This window comes from Gracilinanus agilis, chromosome 3 (genome assembly GCF_016433145.1).
Source record: "Gracilinanus agilis isolate LMUSP501 chromosome 3, AgileGrace, whole genome shotgun sequence".
Taxonomy (NCBI): domain Eukaryota; kingdom Metazoa; phylum Chordata; class Mammalia; order Didelphimorphia; family Didelphidae; genus Gracilinanus; species Gracilinanus agilis.
Genome location: NC_058132.1, coordinates 315,128,919 through 315,147,942, shown reverse-complemented (window position 1 = coordinate 315,147,942; position 19,024 = coordinate 315,128,919). Strand labels below are relative to the sequence as shown.

General features: G+C 33.8%; 1 protein-coding gene across 1 annotated transcript in view; it reads right to left on the bottom strand.

Annotated features, from left to right (window-relative positions):
• The window catches only part of CNTNAP5 (contactin associated protein family member 5), an 845,810-nt gene that overhangs the window by 299,416 nt on the left and 527,370 nt on the right, over positions 1-19,024 (bottom strand). The window contains exon 12 of the mRNA XM_044669143.1: positions 8,433-8,552. Coding sequence (XP_044525078.1) covers positions 8,433-8,552 — 120 coding nt within the window. The remainder of the gene's footprint in view (positions 1-8,432; positions 8,553-19,024) is intronic.

The window sequence follows — 19,024 nt, the reverse complement described above, 5'->3', positions numbered from 1 at the left end:
ATGTTTACCATATTCTGTAGTCAACTAAGTATGTAATAGTTATACCTAAAAAAAGATGTACATACTTTAATTTTAAAATGCTTTATTACTAAAAAGCCTAACTATTATTTGAGATTTCAGTGAGTCATAATTCTTTTTTGATGGTGGAGGATCTTGTCTCTATGTTGATGGCTGGTGACTGATCAGGGTGGTGGTTGTTGAAGGCTATGGTGGGCTATCTTAATTTCTTAAAATAAGACAAAGTGAAGTTTGTCATATCCATTGACTTTTCATTTCACTTGAATGAACACTTAGAGGTCATATTAGTGTTATTAATTAACCTAATTTTGTTATTGTTGTATCCCAGGGCAAAGGAAAACCCAAGGAGAGGGAGAAAGACAGAGGAACAACTGGTCAATGGAACACTCAGAATACATACAATTATTGATCACATTCATTTTTATATAGGTGTGTATGTGGCACCCCAAAACAATCATAATCTCTACTTCAGTCTATCCTCTTCTCAGTGTCAAATTAATTCTCTTAAAAATGTAGGTCTTAACAGGTCATTCCTCTCCTCTAATCAATAAACTCAAATTGCTACCAAATATAAAATGTGTTGTTTGGCTTTTAAAGTTTTTTATAACATGGTTCCTCCTTATTTTCTTTTTCAATTTAATTTTTATAGACTACAGGTCAAAAGAATTTCAAATATTAATTTTCTGACATTTTTCAATCCATATCCTTTCCCTCCCTCCCATCCCTGCCCCTCCCTAAGAAGGTAGATCCTATGATATAGGTTGTACATATATTATCATAAAATACATGTTTCCGTGTTTATCATGTTGTGAAACATTTTTCTACTTCATCTTATTCCCCTTACCATACTTTTTGATCTAGCAAATGGAATCTTTACTATGCCTGGAACACAACAACTTATATTCTGCCTAAAACTCTCTCCCTCCTCATGTCTGGCTCCTGACTTCCTTGGCTTCCTTCAAGTCTCTGCTAATAACCAACCTTCAGTATGATGCTTTTCCTGCTCCTCCATAACCTTAATGTTTTCCCTCTGAGACTACATATACTTTATGCTGTATATTTGGCCTTTCTTTTTATCCCCACCACTTAGCACAGTACCTGGCCCATAGTAGACACTTAATAAATACTTCTTAAATTAAAAAGTAATCAGAGGTCACTGATCACAGATTGCCATAAAACATATAATGAAAATGTTTAAAATATTGTGAGAATTATCAAAAAATTACTTTGTGACAAAGACAACAAGTGAGTACCTGCTGTTGGAAAAATTGTGCCATTAGACTTGCTTTAAGCAAGGGTACCACAAACCCTAAATTTATAAAAAATGCAATAGCTATGAAGCACAATAAAGTACAATAAAATGAGATATGCCTACATAATGTGTACTAATAAATAACCATCTATCAATTCAGAATGAAGTTAATTGGACTCAGGATTCAATTATACTTTTTCTCCCTCTAGGTAGTTGGAAAGAGCTAGTTTTATACAATATATTCTTTTTTTATAAAACCCTTACCTTCCATCTTAGAATCAATACCGGGTATTTGTTCCAAGGCAGAAGAGTGGAAAGGGCTAGACAATGGGGGTTAAGTGACTTGTTCAGGGTCACACAGCTGGGAAGTGTCTGAGGCCAGATTTGAACCCAGGACCTCCCATCTCTGGACCTGGCTCTCAATCCACTGAGCCTCCCAGCTGCTCCCTATACAATATATTCTTATTCAACACACACACACACACATACACACACACATACACACACACACACACACACACATACACACAGATACACACGAAACAAGAAATAAATTCCTAAACAATCATACTTGAGGTTATTAAAATTTGTTGATAAAATTTATGATGTGTAATCCCTTAAAATTGCCATCTGAATAAAAATAGTTATTATTGTAAAGCATTAAAATAATCCTTAAATCACTAAGAAAGATCCAAAGAAAAATATTTATCATCCTATTCAATGTATTTTAAATGGAAATCATCTTTTTCCCCAAAATTTACTCTTCCTACTCTCTTATTTATGTTAGAATATACTGTCCTTCAGTACAAAATCTCTAACCTTAAAGAGATCCTTGACTCTTACTTCTCCCTCACTCCTTAAATTCAACTTATTATTAAATCATGCCTATTTTCCTGCCACAATATCTCTCTGAAATGTCTTCATCTCTAAAGAAAGTACTTCATAAAAATATCTGAGAAAATAATGTTTTCATAGTCAAGAATCATATCACTTTTCACTTAGGTCATTCAAATATTTTCCAAAATATTTTTGTTTGCAGTCTCTCCCTTTCCCAACTCCTCCACCAATTGTCAGTGCCAATGGCATTCATGTGCTGAACAATGTTCAATGATGCCCAAATTCTTCCTATAAAACATTCCTTAATCTCAAATCCCTCCAGTCTACTTTCTAGTTTAATACTACTTCTCTTCATATGTTGTCCCTTTCTTTTAACTCATACAGCTACCACCCTAGGTCAGGCCTCATTATCTCTTGGCTGGACTGTACTGAAAGAGCTTTCTAATTGGTCTCTCAGCTCCAAGTTTCTACTCCAATTTTTCTTCCACACAGCATTTTTTTTCTAAAGCAGGGATTTGATCACGTCACTACTCCAACTCAATAAATTCTAGTGGTCTCCGATTTAAACTTCTCTGTTTACTATTTAAGGACTTTCACAACCAGGCTACAGTCTATCTTTCTAGCATTATTATATTTCACTGCCTAGTGTGCCTAGTGGGACTAGAATTCATGAAAACTGGCCTTTTTATTGTCCCTTATACATGGCACATTTGTGTCTTTGTAATGATTCTCCCCAATCTAAACAAATCTTTTTACTTTTTTTTTTTTTTTGGTTAGAATCCCCAAATTTCCTTCAAAGCTTGACTTAAATGTTGATTTCTAGATGAAGTCTTTCCAGAACTGCAAAGCTGCTAGTTCTTCTCCCACAAAAAAATGATGATAATAATAGTAAGGATCTACTTCACATCTATTTGTACATACCTATATATGTATTTATCTTAGCTGGCTAGTATAATGCAAGATTGCTAGCAGAAGCCTTTTGCTTCTGCATTTTCAAACTGTCACAGAAAGGCAGTTGAAGGTTTTAGAATCTTCAGAAAGTCAGTAGGAGCCTGAGGCTATAAATAGGGCTGAAGTCTAACTGTTGGGGCTTTTGCCTTCTGGCTTTTGATTTGACTGGGGGCTTTTGTTTTTTGGGCTTTGGCTTAGCCTATTTGCTTCGGCTTTTCAGCTTGGCTTTGGCCTTTTGGCTTTGGCATTGGCCTGTGCTTATTTTGTCTTGGGGAAATTTGGATCTATCTGATTTCTTTGGACCTCTCCCTGATCTCTCCATTATATCCCTGCTACTTCCTTGAATTTCCCTTTGGGCCCTTGGAGGAAGCGTTGCTTGGTGGTTGGACATTGTGGGTTTAGTTTTCTGTAGGCAAATAGGACATCCTTAAATCAAGCTATACTTTATTTTATTGATCTAGTAAATACTTTACTTTAAGGCAGCCAAATCTTCCTGACTGGGAGAGCAGGCTTTTTCAGTCTAACCCCTCCTATGACCCTTTCCCTACCATCAACTTTCTCCCTAGCAGTTGTTACAAAACTCTAAACCCCTCTTTCCTTCTGATTATCCCTGATATTAATAAATCCCCTTTGTTACCTACTCAAAGCCTCTGGTGAATCATTGTATCAAAAATTAAGGCAAGGGCTAAAGAGGGAAGGAATTATTTTCTTTTTATTCTTGAGGGAACTGCAGGCATCCATTTTGGGAGGAAGTACCTACCCTGAGACTTTCTGCAGCTGTCAGTTTCACTGCCAGAGAGGAGCCCTTTGACTCCTCCCTCAAGGTATTTTAGAAATTAACAAGAGAAGCCCTACAGCCAGATTTAAAATATTTCTGACTGGCCCAATCCCAATAAACCTTAGAGATACCTTCCCTGATTGAAGAATCTCAGCCTATTTCCTCAGTATCCTCTGTCTCTAGCCTCGGCGAATAAGTCTGTTTAAGCTGCCCTCCTGTATACTCCCTGTCATTCCCTTACCTTCCTATATACCACCTCATTCATCCCTTCCCTACACTCAGCTATCCCCTTCTTTCTCCTCCAAATCACCTATATCCCTTTTATCCCTCCTCACTACCCAAATTGCCTGAGACCTGCATAGATTACCCACTTTTTTTTATAACACTAGATTATAAATTCCTTTAGGTTGAAGGATTTTTATTTTTGCCCTTAGCAGAGTACCTAACATTGTTTTTGCTTAATATTTTACATATAGGGAAACTAAGGCATTTTAAATATTAACAGTTACCATGTACTGAACAGCAGAGGCAAGACATAAAACATACAATAAGCCTATAAGATTTAGAGTTGGGAGAGGCCATAGTGATTATCTGTTGAAGCTTTCTATCCACAGACAAGCAAATTGAGCTCCAAAAAAGAATATTAATTTGTACAAGATCATATGAATAGTAAATGGAAAAATTTGTATTTGAATCCAGGTAATATGATTCCAAATGCAGGACTCTAGGCACTATGTGAGCCTCCCTTTTACTTAGCTGGATCTCAATTCCTTTATGTAAAAAATGACAGGATTGAATAGATTAAAAATTCTCTCTAGTTATAAAATTCCAATATTTATTATTTAAATGTATATTTACAAAAATATCATTTTGTACACCTTAACAAATACATGAAATATTTTCTTTAAAATCATTAATAAATATAATTCACTATTATATTAATTATATTTAAAATCTTCTGCTTTTCATGGTGAGGATACAGGAAAGAACATAGTCAGTTTTCAGTTGTGGCTGACACTTTCTCATACCATTTGTTTATTGTTTCTTTGTTTTGATTTATTTTGTTTTGGCAAAAATATAGGAGTGGATTGCCATTTCTTTCTCCAGATCATTTTATAGATGAGAAAACTGAGACAAATAAGGTTTTTTGACTTAACCAAAGCTAGTAAATATCTAAAGCCAAATTTGAACTCAGGAAGATGAGTGTTCTTGACTTGGGCCTGGAGGTCTATCCATTGTGCCTCCTAGCTGCCTGAATATTGTTAAACAATGGTCTGAAAATTCTCTAATGTATTTGTGTGTTAACATACATTGAGAGACTACAAAGACCTCCCAGTGATACCGTTGCCCCTATTCCAGTCAGGGATAAGATTTACCTACAAATAACTTGCCTCCCTCTAGCTATATTATTATATAAATTATTGACTACTACTGCTACAACAATAGCAACTACTTTTACTACAACATTTTAATTGTTTAGTACTATTACTAATAATGATGATAATAATGATGATGATAACAACATAATTTTTCTAGTCATTTGTTTACAAATGACATTTATGCTCCCAGGGCTTTACAAGAATCACTATGAAATAGTGCAGAGTTCATAGAGCTTCTCTCCAAAGATGAGAACTAAAGTTTAGTGTTATCTGTTCACTAGCTCTAGTGTTCATACTTTTCTAGGTCCAAGAGTTTGACATGATTTCTGACACATGCTCAGTTTATTCTACGTGTAAAGGTGGCTGCCCTTGACATATCCTACCTAATTAGTTTATTACAAGTGCTAACTGGGTTGCTGAAGAGGCCCACTAACTATTTGTAAGGGATTACACTATTTTTTCATTTTTCTTTTATTACTTTTCTCTCTAAAATATAAGCATAATCTTCATTTTATTATATTTGGAGATTTCTCCTGGAATTTATCCCATTTGTAGCCAAGTCTCATGAAATACAGTTCCACAAATTCACCAAATCAGACATGTTCAGTTATCCTCAGTTATTAATTTCTCTGTTCCTTATTTTCTATTAATCTAATAATCATACACTAGTCCCTATTTCCCTGAGAAGGAAATAACTTGCATCTCTTAACACCATTATTAATGACCTTGGGCAAGTTGTTGATATAATCTGGATTTTCCCTATCAGTGACTAGAAGAAGATAAAAATATATCTTCAAGTTACATGGTGAGACTGGTTTAAAGTTTAATTGACACTAATACACTTGAGAATGATGAAATGCTATCTTTCTTCAAGTCAACCAGCATTTACTGCTAACAAGACCCTGTTCTAGGTACTAAATGTTTTATCTGATGCATCTCATATTTTGGATGAATTTTGCAAATTCCACGACCTGAGAATGACAATAAACAATAAGAGCAGCAATGATGATGATGATAAAAACTAATATTTACATAGTGCTTTAAACTTTCCTTGAGAAGTAATGTTTTGGGCCTGTGTATTATAGAGAATAAAATAAATATTTATGAATATGAATGATAATTTTGGGGGAAATATCATACTTGTGAAAACTCCAGAATATTTATGTCATATTTATGGATTAGGGATCCTCCTTCCATTTAATAATTTATTAATAACCTATTAGTAACCTATTTGATGTCATCCAAGCAAGAGATATCTTAGTCCCTATTATTATAGGCATAGTTGAAAATTATTCCTCTCATTACCTTATTTTTCTATGAAATATTCACAATGTAGTTTATCATGATTTAAATATATAGTAACATTGAAAAGTTTAGTAGATTGTATAACCATCTAATACATATTTTAAATAGGAAAAAATAAGAAGGACAATTCTATAAAATTTTCACCCCAAAAGTATATCAAATATGCCAAGGACATCTTAATAATAATTCAGAAGCTTCAAAGCCTTTCCTCCTTTTTCTCTCATTTTCTTAGGTGTCCTCTTCTTATTTCTTCCTTCTAATTTTATTTCAAAAATTTTACTACCTCCCTCACCCGCACAATAAAATTTTTATTTATATATTTATTTTACCTTTTTCTGCCTACCTTTTTCTGGTGAGCTTTCTCTTTATATACCCTCCTTTTTTCTCTTTCTTTTGTCCTCCTACATCACTAGTGCTATTTACTGTTTCTTCTGATATAGTTGTTCCTACAATTACAACTATTACTGTTACAACAAAAATAACAACTATTAATAGATATTCATTACTTAATACTACTACTACAAATGATGATAATGATGATGATGACAATATCTAGTTTCTATAGTCACTTGTTTGCAAAGTAGTTGTCTCACAATAAACATTGAGAAATAGAGAGTATGTTATCATTCTCCATATATATATATATGACAGCAAATCAGCAAAGTAGGGTCCCCAAAAGATGAAATGACTTGCTAATGGTCACACACCTACTGAGTTTTATTGAAGCTGGATTTTAGACTGATTTTTACACCAGAGTCAATCATCTTTCCATCATACCAAGCCAACTTTCCTCAGATATCTATAACATGAAACTAAACTCTTTTTTATTACAATTCTTATGCTTTTAATACATTATTAAGTTTTTTATCCTAATTTAAAGCATACTTTTAACCTAACATATTTGTTTCATTAAAGAGAAGCTAAATTACATTGATCTTTTATTTTATATTCATTGAATTGTTTTGAATTGGAAGAAGTCCAGAATTAAGGAAGCATTTATAGTTTTACTATAGTATGGGTCATCTCCATCAATCTATCACTTAGTACACAGAAGGTGCTTAATTAATATGTTTGATTGATTAGTAGAGAAGTCCTGGGGAGCTGTTTGAGTTATGTAAAAATTAAAAGACTTGACCAAATTTACATGATTAGTTTCAAGTATAGTATTTGAAAACAAATTTTCTTGATTCCAAGTCCAGCACTCTATTAAGTCTATCATACTGCCTACAATCCATTGTTATCGATAGAAAAAATATGGTTACCTCGTCCATCTTGTTGTTGGCGGTGGTGGTGGTGTCTCTATGTGAGTGTGTATGTCTGTCTGTGTGTGTGTGTGTACGTGGCTAGTATGGGTATGGGAGGGCTGGCTAAATATGAAGTGTATAGAGTGAAAACTCCTATGATTTCATGATCATATACATGATTTGTGGCCAAATTGGGTTTCCTTACCTATGTGGTATTCTTTTTGCTATACTGGGCTAACTCCACAATACTGATAGAGATGACCAGAATAATGAGAGTGTTAGCTATTATACTATCAACAGTATGTTTGGATAAGTGTGTAATTCAATTTGATTACAATTTATGTTAAGTCATGTTAAAGGTTTAAGATATATGGATTTTAGTCATTGGCATGATAGAATTTTTTTTAATTCTAGGGTATAAAACACTTAAGTAATAGGGGCTAAAAGTTTTAGAGATAGTACTGGAGAATTAACAGTTATCCTTAAAAAAAAGTCAAGATTTCCCCTTTCATTTTATCCTTCCTTGATAATAATCTAGTTGTTGTTTATATTTTTTCTCTAGAAATACTCTTTAGATTAATATTTTTTCTAAAATTTCATGCTTTAAAATGAGATGTTATCTGATGTATATTATTTAAAGAATCTGTTAAATAATAATGAACTCTTACCTGTTATGTTGCAGTAAACATAGAGAGGCTCAAGTGGCCCACTGCCATCTGGATCAATGTGGAAGAAGCCAGAGGTATTTCCCTTGTGTCGATAGGCTTCACATGATTGCTCATAGATAGCTAAGAGGGAAACATAGAAAGTAGGAGAGACTGTGTTTTTGTCTTGTAGTTTTCATGACTATAAGATGGTCAGTCACTTTCTAGGACATCAATAACCTGATTTGCATATAATCTTTACCCTTTTAATTTATAATAATCCTATTCCATCAATCCTAAACCCATATTGGCTGATGGACTACAACCATTAATAATGTTAGTATCCCCTGGGCACATGTGGAAAAATGACAGCTTAGACGAAGGTTATCTGCTCTTATGCAAAGATAACTCTTTAGCTTTGGTATAATGATAAATAAACTTCCTCTAAAATAAATAAATAAATAAATACAGGGGCAGCTGGGTAGCTCAGTGGATTAAGAGCCAGGCCTAGAGACAGGAGGTCCTTGGTTCAAATCTGGCCTCAGACACTTTCCAGCTGTGTGACCCTGGGCAAGTCACTTGACCCCCATTGCCTACCCTTATCACTCTTCTGTCTTGGAGTCAATACAAAGTATTGACTCCAAGACAGAAGGTAAGGGTCTAAAAACAAACAAACAAACAAACAAACAAAAATTTAATTAATTAATTAATTGAAAAATAAACTTCCTCTCTCAATATAGTATTTTTTTATCAAGAAACTTTTAATGGCCACATTGCATATGAACAGCTACTCACAAGCATCAGTAGATAATGATAATTGAAATTAGAACAATCAAATGGTAACATTAATGATACTTGAAATAATAACTAGTCCACAGGACAGCAAACTCATGTCTTTGGCCTCTTTAAATTGATCAATAACAATTTTCTGAGCACAAACTTTAGGAATATAACTACATTAGTCAATTAGAAGTAAAAGAAAGCAGTATAAAGCATGGTCCTTTAAGGAACTTAACTTATATGTATAGTTGGGAAGGCGAAACTAGAATATATGAACTATATCTGCTATTGTTAAAGAACTACAGAGCTTTCCATGGGCTAAAGTAGTTAGGGGAAATTTCACAGGCAAGAGGAAATTGGAAATGGAGCCCAAAGTTCCAGCCAAATTGAGTTAATACCTTAAAAACACCAGAACTCCTTATAACTCTCTGATATGCATGAGGTATACCTCAAACAAATACTGCCTTAATATTAGAAAATGTCTGTGGTAGCCCTCTTCTATCTTTGTGACTTTGTTCATACTGTTTACTCTGAAATATAATTTTCTCTCCCTTTTCATTTACTGGATTCCTATAAATACTTCAAAGCCCAAACTAAATGCTACTTTCTCCATGAATCCTTTGTTAGCAATGATCTTCTCATTCTGACCTACTTTTGGGTGGTTGTTTTCTATCTCTTACTGAATTTATCATGTAAAATCGTCCACTATAGCTCTCTGAGTTATTGCTTTATATCTTATATTTATCTCTGTGACTGCCTTACTAGACTATGAACTACATGAAGGATAGTGACCCTATCATATCTGAGGAATTTTGCCCCCCACTAACATTAGTAATAGTAATTCACATAATGATAATTAACTCATATAGTACCTCAGGTTTTGCAAAACACTTTTACATACGTTATCTCCATTGATTCTGACAACAAACCTAAGAAGTAGTTGTTACTTTTTTTTTTTTTCAGATGAAGCAACTGAATATGAGAGAGGTTACATGACTTGCCTAGAGGCACACAGCTAGTAAATATCTTGGGCTACAGTTGAACTCAGGTTTTCCCTAACTTTAATTCCAGCAGTCAGTACACAGTACAACTTAGCTTTTTCACACCTATCATGGTACTTAGTATAGTGATCTAAATCAAGTAAGCACTTAATAATAATTTATTGAATTTAGCTAGCATCAATGATATACATAGTATCTTTGTTATTATTTATATTTCCCTGTAGTGCTTTCAACAGTAATACATTCGATAGATAGTTATTCATTCAAAGAGGCAACATGTTTTTGATGGAAAAACATTGAATCGGAATCATGGGGCATGAGTTTAATGTTTGTTCCTCTTTCTGTCTATGTGACTTTAGTCATTTCAGCTCTCATACACTTGGTTTCTTCATCTATAGGGTGCTGGTTGTTATTTGGTCACTTCAGTCATGTCCAACTCTTTCTCACCCCATATGTTATTTTTTTGCCAAAGATACTAATTTGCCATTATCTTCTCCAGCTCATTTTACAGATGAAGAAATTGAGGCAAACAAGGTTAAGTGACTTACCCAGGTTCATATAGCTTATGAATTTCTGAGGCTGAGTTTGAACTCATATTTAAATGACTAACCACTGCACTATGAAGGACACTGGATTATATGACTTTTCATAAATCTTTCGGCTCAAGATTTATTTTCCTATTAAAATGCTTAAAACCTTCGTACACATGAAATATAAATCAAAAATTTTCCTGAACTATTGGGGTAACCAACATGTGAGATAAGAGGAATATGGAAATTGAAAAGGATGACTAGAGCAATAGAAACAGTGTTAGAAACATAAGGAATGTGGAGATCATACAATTCAACAATCATTGTGGCAGTTCAGTGATGATATGTGTAAACTGTTTGATGTTGTCAGGAAATCCTGAGTTCAAATCTTGCCTCAGAGATCTGCTATTTGTTTAACTTTAGGCAAGTTCACTAATTTTTTTTGTTTCCTTATCTGAAAAAATGGTGATACTATTAGCAGCTATCTCATAAGATTGTATTGATATTCCAATAAGATAACATATTTAAAATGTTTTGTGAAACCAGATGTATTATGTAAATGCTATGGTCAACTACTATTCACTTTGCAGTTGGGAAAATAAGGTTGAGAGAGATGAAATATTTCCCAAGAAATAATATTCTTATCTTTGACAATTTTGTGTCTGTTAACATCACTGTTAATTTTTAGGGATAATATCTAGGTGACAGAGACATAAGTAGCATTAATGTTAAAGTCAATCTAAAATGATAAAGATTCTGGTTGTCAGTATCAGGAGGTTAGCCTTTTGCACTGAATAATATAGAATTGAAAACAATGGTATTATCACAAAACCTAGTTTGGAATTTAGTCCTTTTAAAAGTTATGTATGTATCTCTATAAGTACAGAAACATATGTAAGATTCAAGGTTAGCTATGAAAAGAACAATGACAGTTAGGGAAAGAATTCTTAGAATAGTATTTTTACCTGATAGAAACAGGTATATATCTTGACTGAAAAGAGCAGATGAACTATTGTCTTCATATTTGAAGAAAACCTTCTAATTCTGGACCCACCAGATAATTTATAGCTTAAGGTATTTGAAATGTCCTTGCAATGTCTACTATCATTAGGGATACTGATAGCATTGTTGTTTATTCATTTCAGTTGTAATTCTTTATGGTTCTCATTAGGGATAAGATTAGTATTGTTTATTCATTTCAGTTGAATCTGCCTCTTTGTGACTTGGCATAGATACTGGAGTAATTTGCCATTTTTTTTTCCAGCTCATTTTATAAAGAACCGAGGCAAACAGGGTTAAATGACTTGTTCGAAGTCATGCAACAAATGTCTCAGGCCTGATTTGAACTGCTGATTTTAGGCCTGGCACTCTATCCACTATGCCATCTAGTTGCCCCAATTATTGTATACAGACAGCAATTCAGTGGCATGTAGACCACATATTTTCAAGAATCAGGGTCACATTTATAGTTTGTTTTTATTTTTACTTTGTTAATTTCTCCCCATGCCCATTCATTTGTACTCCTATTGGGAAACTACACAAACATTTAATAACACTGAGTGAAACTGTTCTAGTCCTCTTTTCTACCTCGGTTCACAAGTTTCCCAGTTTCTAGGTCAAAAGAAAATAGTATTTCACTACTTGACTATGATATGGTTCTCTCTCTCTCTCTCTCTCTCTCTCTCTCTCTCTCTCTCTCTCTCTCTCTTTCCCTCTCATTCTCTCCCTCTCTCTTTCTCCTCTTTTCTCTCTCCCTTTCTTTCTCCTTCCCTCCCTCCTCTCTCTGTTTCTCTCTGTCTGTCTGCATATATGTGTGTCCCGCTCTCTCTCTCTCTCCCTCTCTCTCTCTCTCTCATCCTAGACATAAATAAGACTAAATTAATTCCATTAATTAAATAAATGCTTGTGAAACCTTTTGAAAGCATTTTGCTTTTATAGACAGTTATTTAATTAAGCTTAACAACCCCCTAGTGAGGAAGAGGTGTAGCAAGTTGCATTCATTTTGTTTGATGTATGTTAAAAAAAAAAAAAAAAGAGGTAAGTTAAAAAAAAGGAGGAGGGGGATTTTTCCTGAAATTACTTTGGAAACTGTGCCAGGCTAGGATGTCTCTTGGTGTCTCAGGCAGTTCTCAAAATAGAAATAGCTTCTTTGACATTTCTATCATAAAAAAGGGACTGAGAGTAAAGGGCAAGACCTACAGCCTTTCAGGCTAGATCTAAATCATATATATCCTTCAAATTTCACAATAATATTTTCTATAATAGTTCAAGGATTTCTAAATTTTACATGATATACATTCATATATACATGTGTATAAGGGCTAGAGTATAAAGACAGAGCATACATGTATTACATAGCTATCCCTATATCTATCAGATTTCATTATTTAATATTATCATTATTTTAATATTTTGGTTTGATGTCTGAATCTGCCATTTAATATATATATGACTTTGGACAATTCACTTACCATTTCTCAACTATACTTCTCTCATCTGGAAAATTAGTATAATAACATTCACTAGTGTCTTGTAGCAAATGAAATAGCATATTCAATAACTTAATGATTATATCAGATGCAATGTGAACTGTTCTTATTATTATAGGCAACTCTTTTATATGCCTTTTGCCTTTGCTCAAAGATTCATAATACAAGTTAGCACTTTAAAGTTTGCAAAGGGTCTTAGAAACATTATTAATTTGACCTTCACAAAAAACCCTGTAAGGTAAAGTACTATAAAGGTACTATTTGCATTATTTTCCTCCTTTTACAGATGAGGTGACTGAGTTCCAGAGAAGGCAAATAACTTTCCTATTATAATCTAACTAGTGGTAGAGCTGGGTTTTGAAACCAGTTTAATAATATAAACTTCTGTAAATTCTGGGGATGTTTAGACAGTTTTATCAGTCTTTTTCTTTCCACTCTCCACCCCCACTCCTCAAGAACAATGTAAGTCTGTGCAGCTTTTCAAGATGCTGCCATTCTTAAGATAAGAATTTGATGTGCCCATAGGAATTGTCCCACAATATTGCTAACTTGTCATGGATATGTCTATGGGTAAGATGAGTGATTCTCTTATAATAAGACAATTGATAAAAGGAGTAAGTGTGAATTGAAAATAGATTATGGGACTTGTGTGGAGGAAGGGCTCTCTGCCATGGAACTGGAAAATATTCCTTCCCAACAAAGCAGGAGACAGTCATGCTGAATTAATTCGTCATCTATAATAATTTCAATAATTATAACCTTTGATATTTTGGAACAATTCAAAAGACTACAAATACCTAGATTGAAAAGGATTAATCACAAAATAATTTTAGAAAAACCAATGGAAGTTTTCACTTCACACAGTATAAAACATTTAAAATAAATTCATTTCAGCAATAAGATTAAGGATATAAATGTATTTGTTGCTGTAATTCTCATATCCCCTCAGATATACAAAAGTCCAGCAAGCTTATAGGGCTTTCCTAGATAATGTCACAGTGTTAATGAGAAAATTTATCTACTAAAAGAAAGCTTCAATCAAAAGGCTTAGGGTATTAATTGAAAAGAAAAGAGGAAATGATATATACCACTAGTTAATTGAATATACTAACCATATATCATTCAGATTATTCAACTCATCAGCTTGATTTGAACTCCAAAGAACAAGCATTCCAAAGAGCAAGTTCTCCCTGGTGCCCTCCCCTTTTCAGCTTCCTTTTGTGCACTGTCTTTCAGCATTAGATTTTATACTCTTTGAGGGTAGTAAATGCTTTTTTCCCTTTATATGTATTCCTAGAACTTAGTACAGAACCTGGAATAGGTTCTTAATAAATGTGAATTCAATTAAATACAAAAAATGTGATTCTTCCCCTTTAGAAAGCAGAAAGGGAGAAATCTAGAAGGAGGGTAGGATTACATACACAGATAACTTATATAAAAGGTCTTTATAAAGAAAATGTAAAGCAAAGTTCTATGTGTGCTCTGAGGCAGTAATACTTTCTTGATTGACAGGTGAAGGTGGACAACAAAAGATTTCATAGAAGAGGATGCATTTGATTTAGGCTTTAAAGTATTAAAATGGGGGTAATGGCTTTAAAGGTAGAAGATATCTTGGAATCTATCCTAATTGACCATTTTATTGATGAGCAAACTGAAGCCCAGAAATGTTAAATGATGTTCTTAAGGTCACACAACTGTGTGATATTAAAATAAAAATATAATCTCTTACTGGGCATATGCACATTAAGAAAGAATGTCAAGTCACATGACAGGGAAGATTGCATGGCCAACTGAAGCCCAGACTTCCTGAATGGGTTAGCAGAAGTACCAGCATAGTGTGTTTACTTGCCTGGGGGTCAAGCCTCCATAGTAAAAAAGTCAAGTTGAATGGCATCATTGACCATGTAAGAGACTGCCAGAACAGGAGCTTATTCTCTTTTTTGGCTCTGGTGCCTTCTTGAACTTAAGCTCTCTCTCTGACTGACCTTTCTTGTCTTATTATATATGACCTGATGATTTGACTTGCTGAGTCCCCTTGCTGCAGCTTTTAAATGGGCCAGGACCAGTTAGGATTCTGAAAACTGATGAAGTGCAACACAGCTGGGAAACTTTGGTAATTAGAAAGGCCACGTAATATTGTTCCCTCATTCCTGCGCTCTCTCTCTTTCTCTCTCTCTCTCTCTCTCTCTCTCTCTCTCTCTCTCTCTCTCTTTCTGTAATTATAACTTAATGTAAAGTTTCCAAGATTAATTTTAATTATAACATCACTAGTAGGAAGGAGAACAAGGAAGATTTGAATTTAGCATTCATTGAACTTATCCATACTCTTTCCAACTATCAAAAAGATTGGCCAGAATTTAAATAATGAAGGGGAGACCAAAAATGTTTTAGAAATAGAGAATGAAAAGATAAAAGGAAGGAGGGAAGGAATAGGAGATTCAAAGTTTGAAGATTAGACCAATTTGGCTTAAAAATAAAATTCATGGAGGAGAATAATATTATGTCTAGAAAGGCAGGCTTGCAACTGTAATAGTTTAGATTAATACTAATAATAGACTAGAATAATGAGAAAAATAAAAAAGGACCCCCATTGGCGTACATATAATCTACTGTCTGCTCCAAAATTTCCATTCTTTTTGTGCAGTCTTGATAATTCTCATCCCCTCTCCAATATTTGTTTCATGATCTATGAACCCATTTTCTACACTGTTGCTTGACATTGCAGAGAATACAAAGTCACAGTTGGTGTGTGAAACTATAAAGGTTTTGAGTATGGACCCAGCAATAGACTAATGGATGGTATTGTTTGTCATTTAAGATCCAGCCTACTTTGGGTAAAGCTCATTACTGGAGAACTGGATTTCAGAAAATGGAATTTTCATTTAAAAATTATGAATATGTTCTAAGAAGACTAATAAGATGGAATATTTGAAATATTCAACTACACATCAGAAATGGCAATAACAGTAAATTAATTAAAATAAATAATAACCAATATTTTACATAGTATTTTAAGTTCTGCAATTTGCCTCATGAAAATTAACTTTTCTGAGACTCACATCAACTCCTTGAAACAGGCAATGTATTCTAGAGATAAAAATCAAAAAACAAAAAAAAACCCAGTTGATTAAAGCTGTCATTTGCCCAAGATCACATAATAAATGTGTCAGCAGCTGAATTAGAATGTAAGCCTTCCTAAGTAAGTTTCTTTTCAACTATGAACAAATGCTTTTCGATTCAAACACAGAACCTTCCTGAATGAATGGAGAAACACAAATATATACACACACATATAAGCTGTGATAGTTAAAAGAGTAGGCAAATAATCTAAAAGGTTTCTATGAAAGTAAATCCAAATATATTTGTCAATGGCAAACTGAGTGTGGGTCTATGTATACATATTTATACACATGTATGAAAGCACTGACAATAAATACTTAAGCTTTTAGGCCCTCCAGAAACATGACACAAGACTACAATAGTCAACACTTGACTGGATGAAGGAAGTGGTTTCAATCTTTAGTTCTTTCACATTCTGTTGGAATCTCAATCATTCTAGATTCCTGTTAAAGTCAGTTTAAAATGTCTTTCTGTTAGGCAGAGTTCACTCTCTGTTTCATAAGTTCTTTAAAATCCTGCTCAAATCCCAAACCTCACTGACTGAGTCACTGCTTAAAACCACTATTCGTTTTTTAGCATATCATATTTGACATATCTATAGGGAAAGAGAGTTTAGGTGAAATGCAGTCACTTCATTCTCTTTCCTGAGACCTATTATACCCATTATATGCATATATAGTAGAAATGTCTTTGTGTGTATGTGATGACTAGAAAGCTACCATGTATCGAACACCACATTTATCCTATTAAACATAGGCTTCAGGGTACTAGTTCAAATTTTTGCAGCTAGTTTGCTCCTTGATTTGGGCAAAATTCCACTGACTGATCATTACTTTTCAACCGTTCCTCAGTTGGATGTTCTTGAATGTTTAAATCTAAAGCTGTCCAATTTTCTCATAAACTTTCAAACTTCTCAGAGTTGCTGCTGCTTCAACTATGTCTGACCTTTTACCAATATTCACCAAGTTCTTAATGAGATTGTTTTATGTCTCTGTTACTAAGCTGAAACTGAAAGAGATTTGATTTCTGAGTAGAACAATCATATAAGGAAAACTTTGAATGAAATTCTTTTCCTTTATCTTTTAATTAGTGGATTTCTTCCATTCCTTCTTTCCAAAAAAAAGTAAGAAGTTATGACTACAGTAGAATATCACAAAGGCATTATTTCAACTTTCATTTTGTTCCTGCACCCCCATTTCTTCCCACCTCACATTATTTTAATTTGTAGTTAAGATAATACAGAAAGGTCACTTTTAACAGAAGGGGAAAAATATGGATTGAGGTTCCTTTGTCTGCATGGGGGACTTAAAAGGACAGTAAGGTATAAGATGAGAATAAAATTAAAACTCCTGAGCTTGACTGTTAAACTCAATAAATATGCACTCTAACATAGCTTGAACCTCACCATTCTATCTCCTAAAGGAGTGATGGGCAAACTATGGCCTGCAGGCCAGATGCAGCCCCTTGAAATGTTCTATCCAGCTGCACAACATTATTCCTAATCTGACGAATACAATGAGTAGGATACAATATAATGAAACTTCCAAAGAGTTACCTTAGAAAGAGACTGACAGATGAGCATTTCCTTTCCTTTGGCCCCCTCTTTAAAAAGTTTGCCCATCACTGCCCTAAGGACTTCAAAACACTTTGCTCTAATCATCTGGTCTCACTTGTTCTCTGAGCAACAGGTCTTATATATCCTTCAGAGGCTACCTCATTCAGTAAAAGGAACTTAGAACAGGCATTCAAGATACCTGGGTTCAAGTCTCAACTTGATCATAAATTACATGTGTGCCTTGGGCAAATTTTCAGGATCCCTAGCAGAAAGCAGAAGAAAAAGGATGCTATTAGGTTGTGAGGCTGACTTTAGTTCAGTTTGTTCCAGCTTTAATAGTATTTCTTTCCTCTAAAAAGAAAAACTGGTGGAAAAATATTTTTAAAAAAAGGAAATTTTAGTCAACTTTTTAAAAACTAGATTCTAGTCAACTGAAATAGGTTTGGGGAGAAGTTTAGGGTATTTCTGCCAACCTATTAGTTTAAATTGAAGGAGTATGCAGAGAGGATCAAGAAGCTGAATTGAAGTCAGGAAGGCCTGGGTTGAAATCCCTTTTTAGCTGTTTACATATTAGAAAAGCCACTTAATATCTCTCAACTTCAGTTTCTTCATCTGCAAAATGGGAATAATAATAATACTAATACCTATCTGAAAGGAATATTTTAAGAATCAAATGAGATAAAATAAGTACTTTGCAAAACAATGTGCCATGTTCATGTTAGATATTATTGAAACTTATGATAAAGATATATTTTAGATTGAGGATTGTTTAATATCCTTGCTTATTTATATATAATTACAAATCATGAATGCCTGCACTATGTATGTATACCAGTATATACATGAAGGGAAACAGGATTGTAAACTGGAAACTGACTTCACAGTCAAAATGTCTTGAGTCAAGGCATGCTGTTGATACATACTGAATTATTTGATTCCAAGAATGTCACCTACTCTTCTAGTGTTCTAAGTAACTTCTAAGTTGCAGGAAAGATGGAGACACATATCAGTAGAGGGAATTTCCTCATTCTGGAGTTTCCTATGTTAATTAAATCACAGGTCCAGACCCTGTATTACACATGTGTGTATTGTGTACATGTAGATATGTATACATTTACATATACAATGTATTGTACATGTA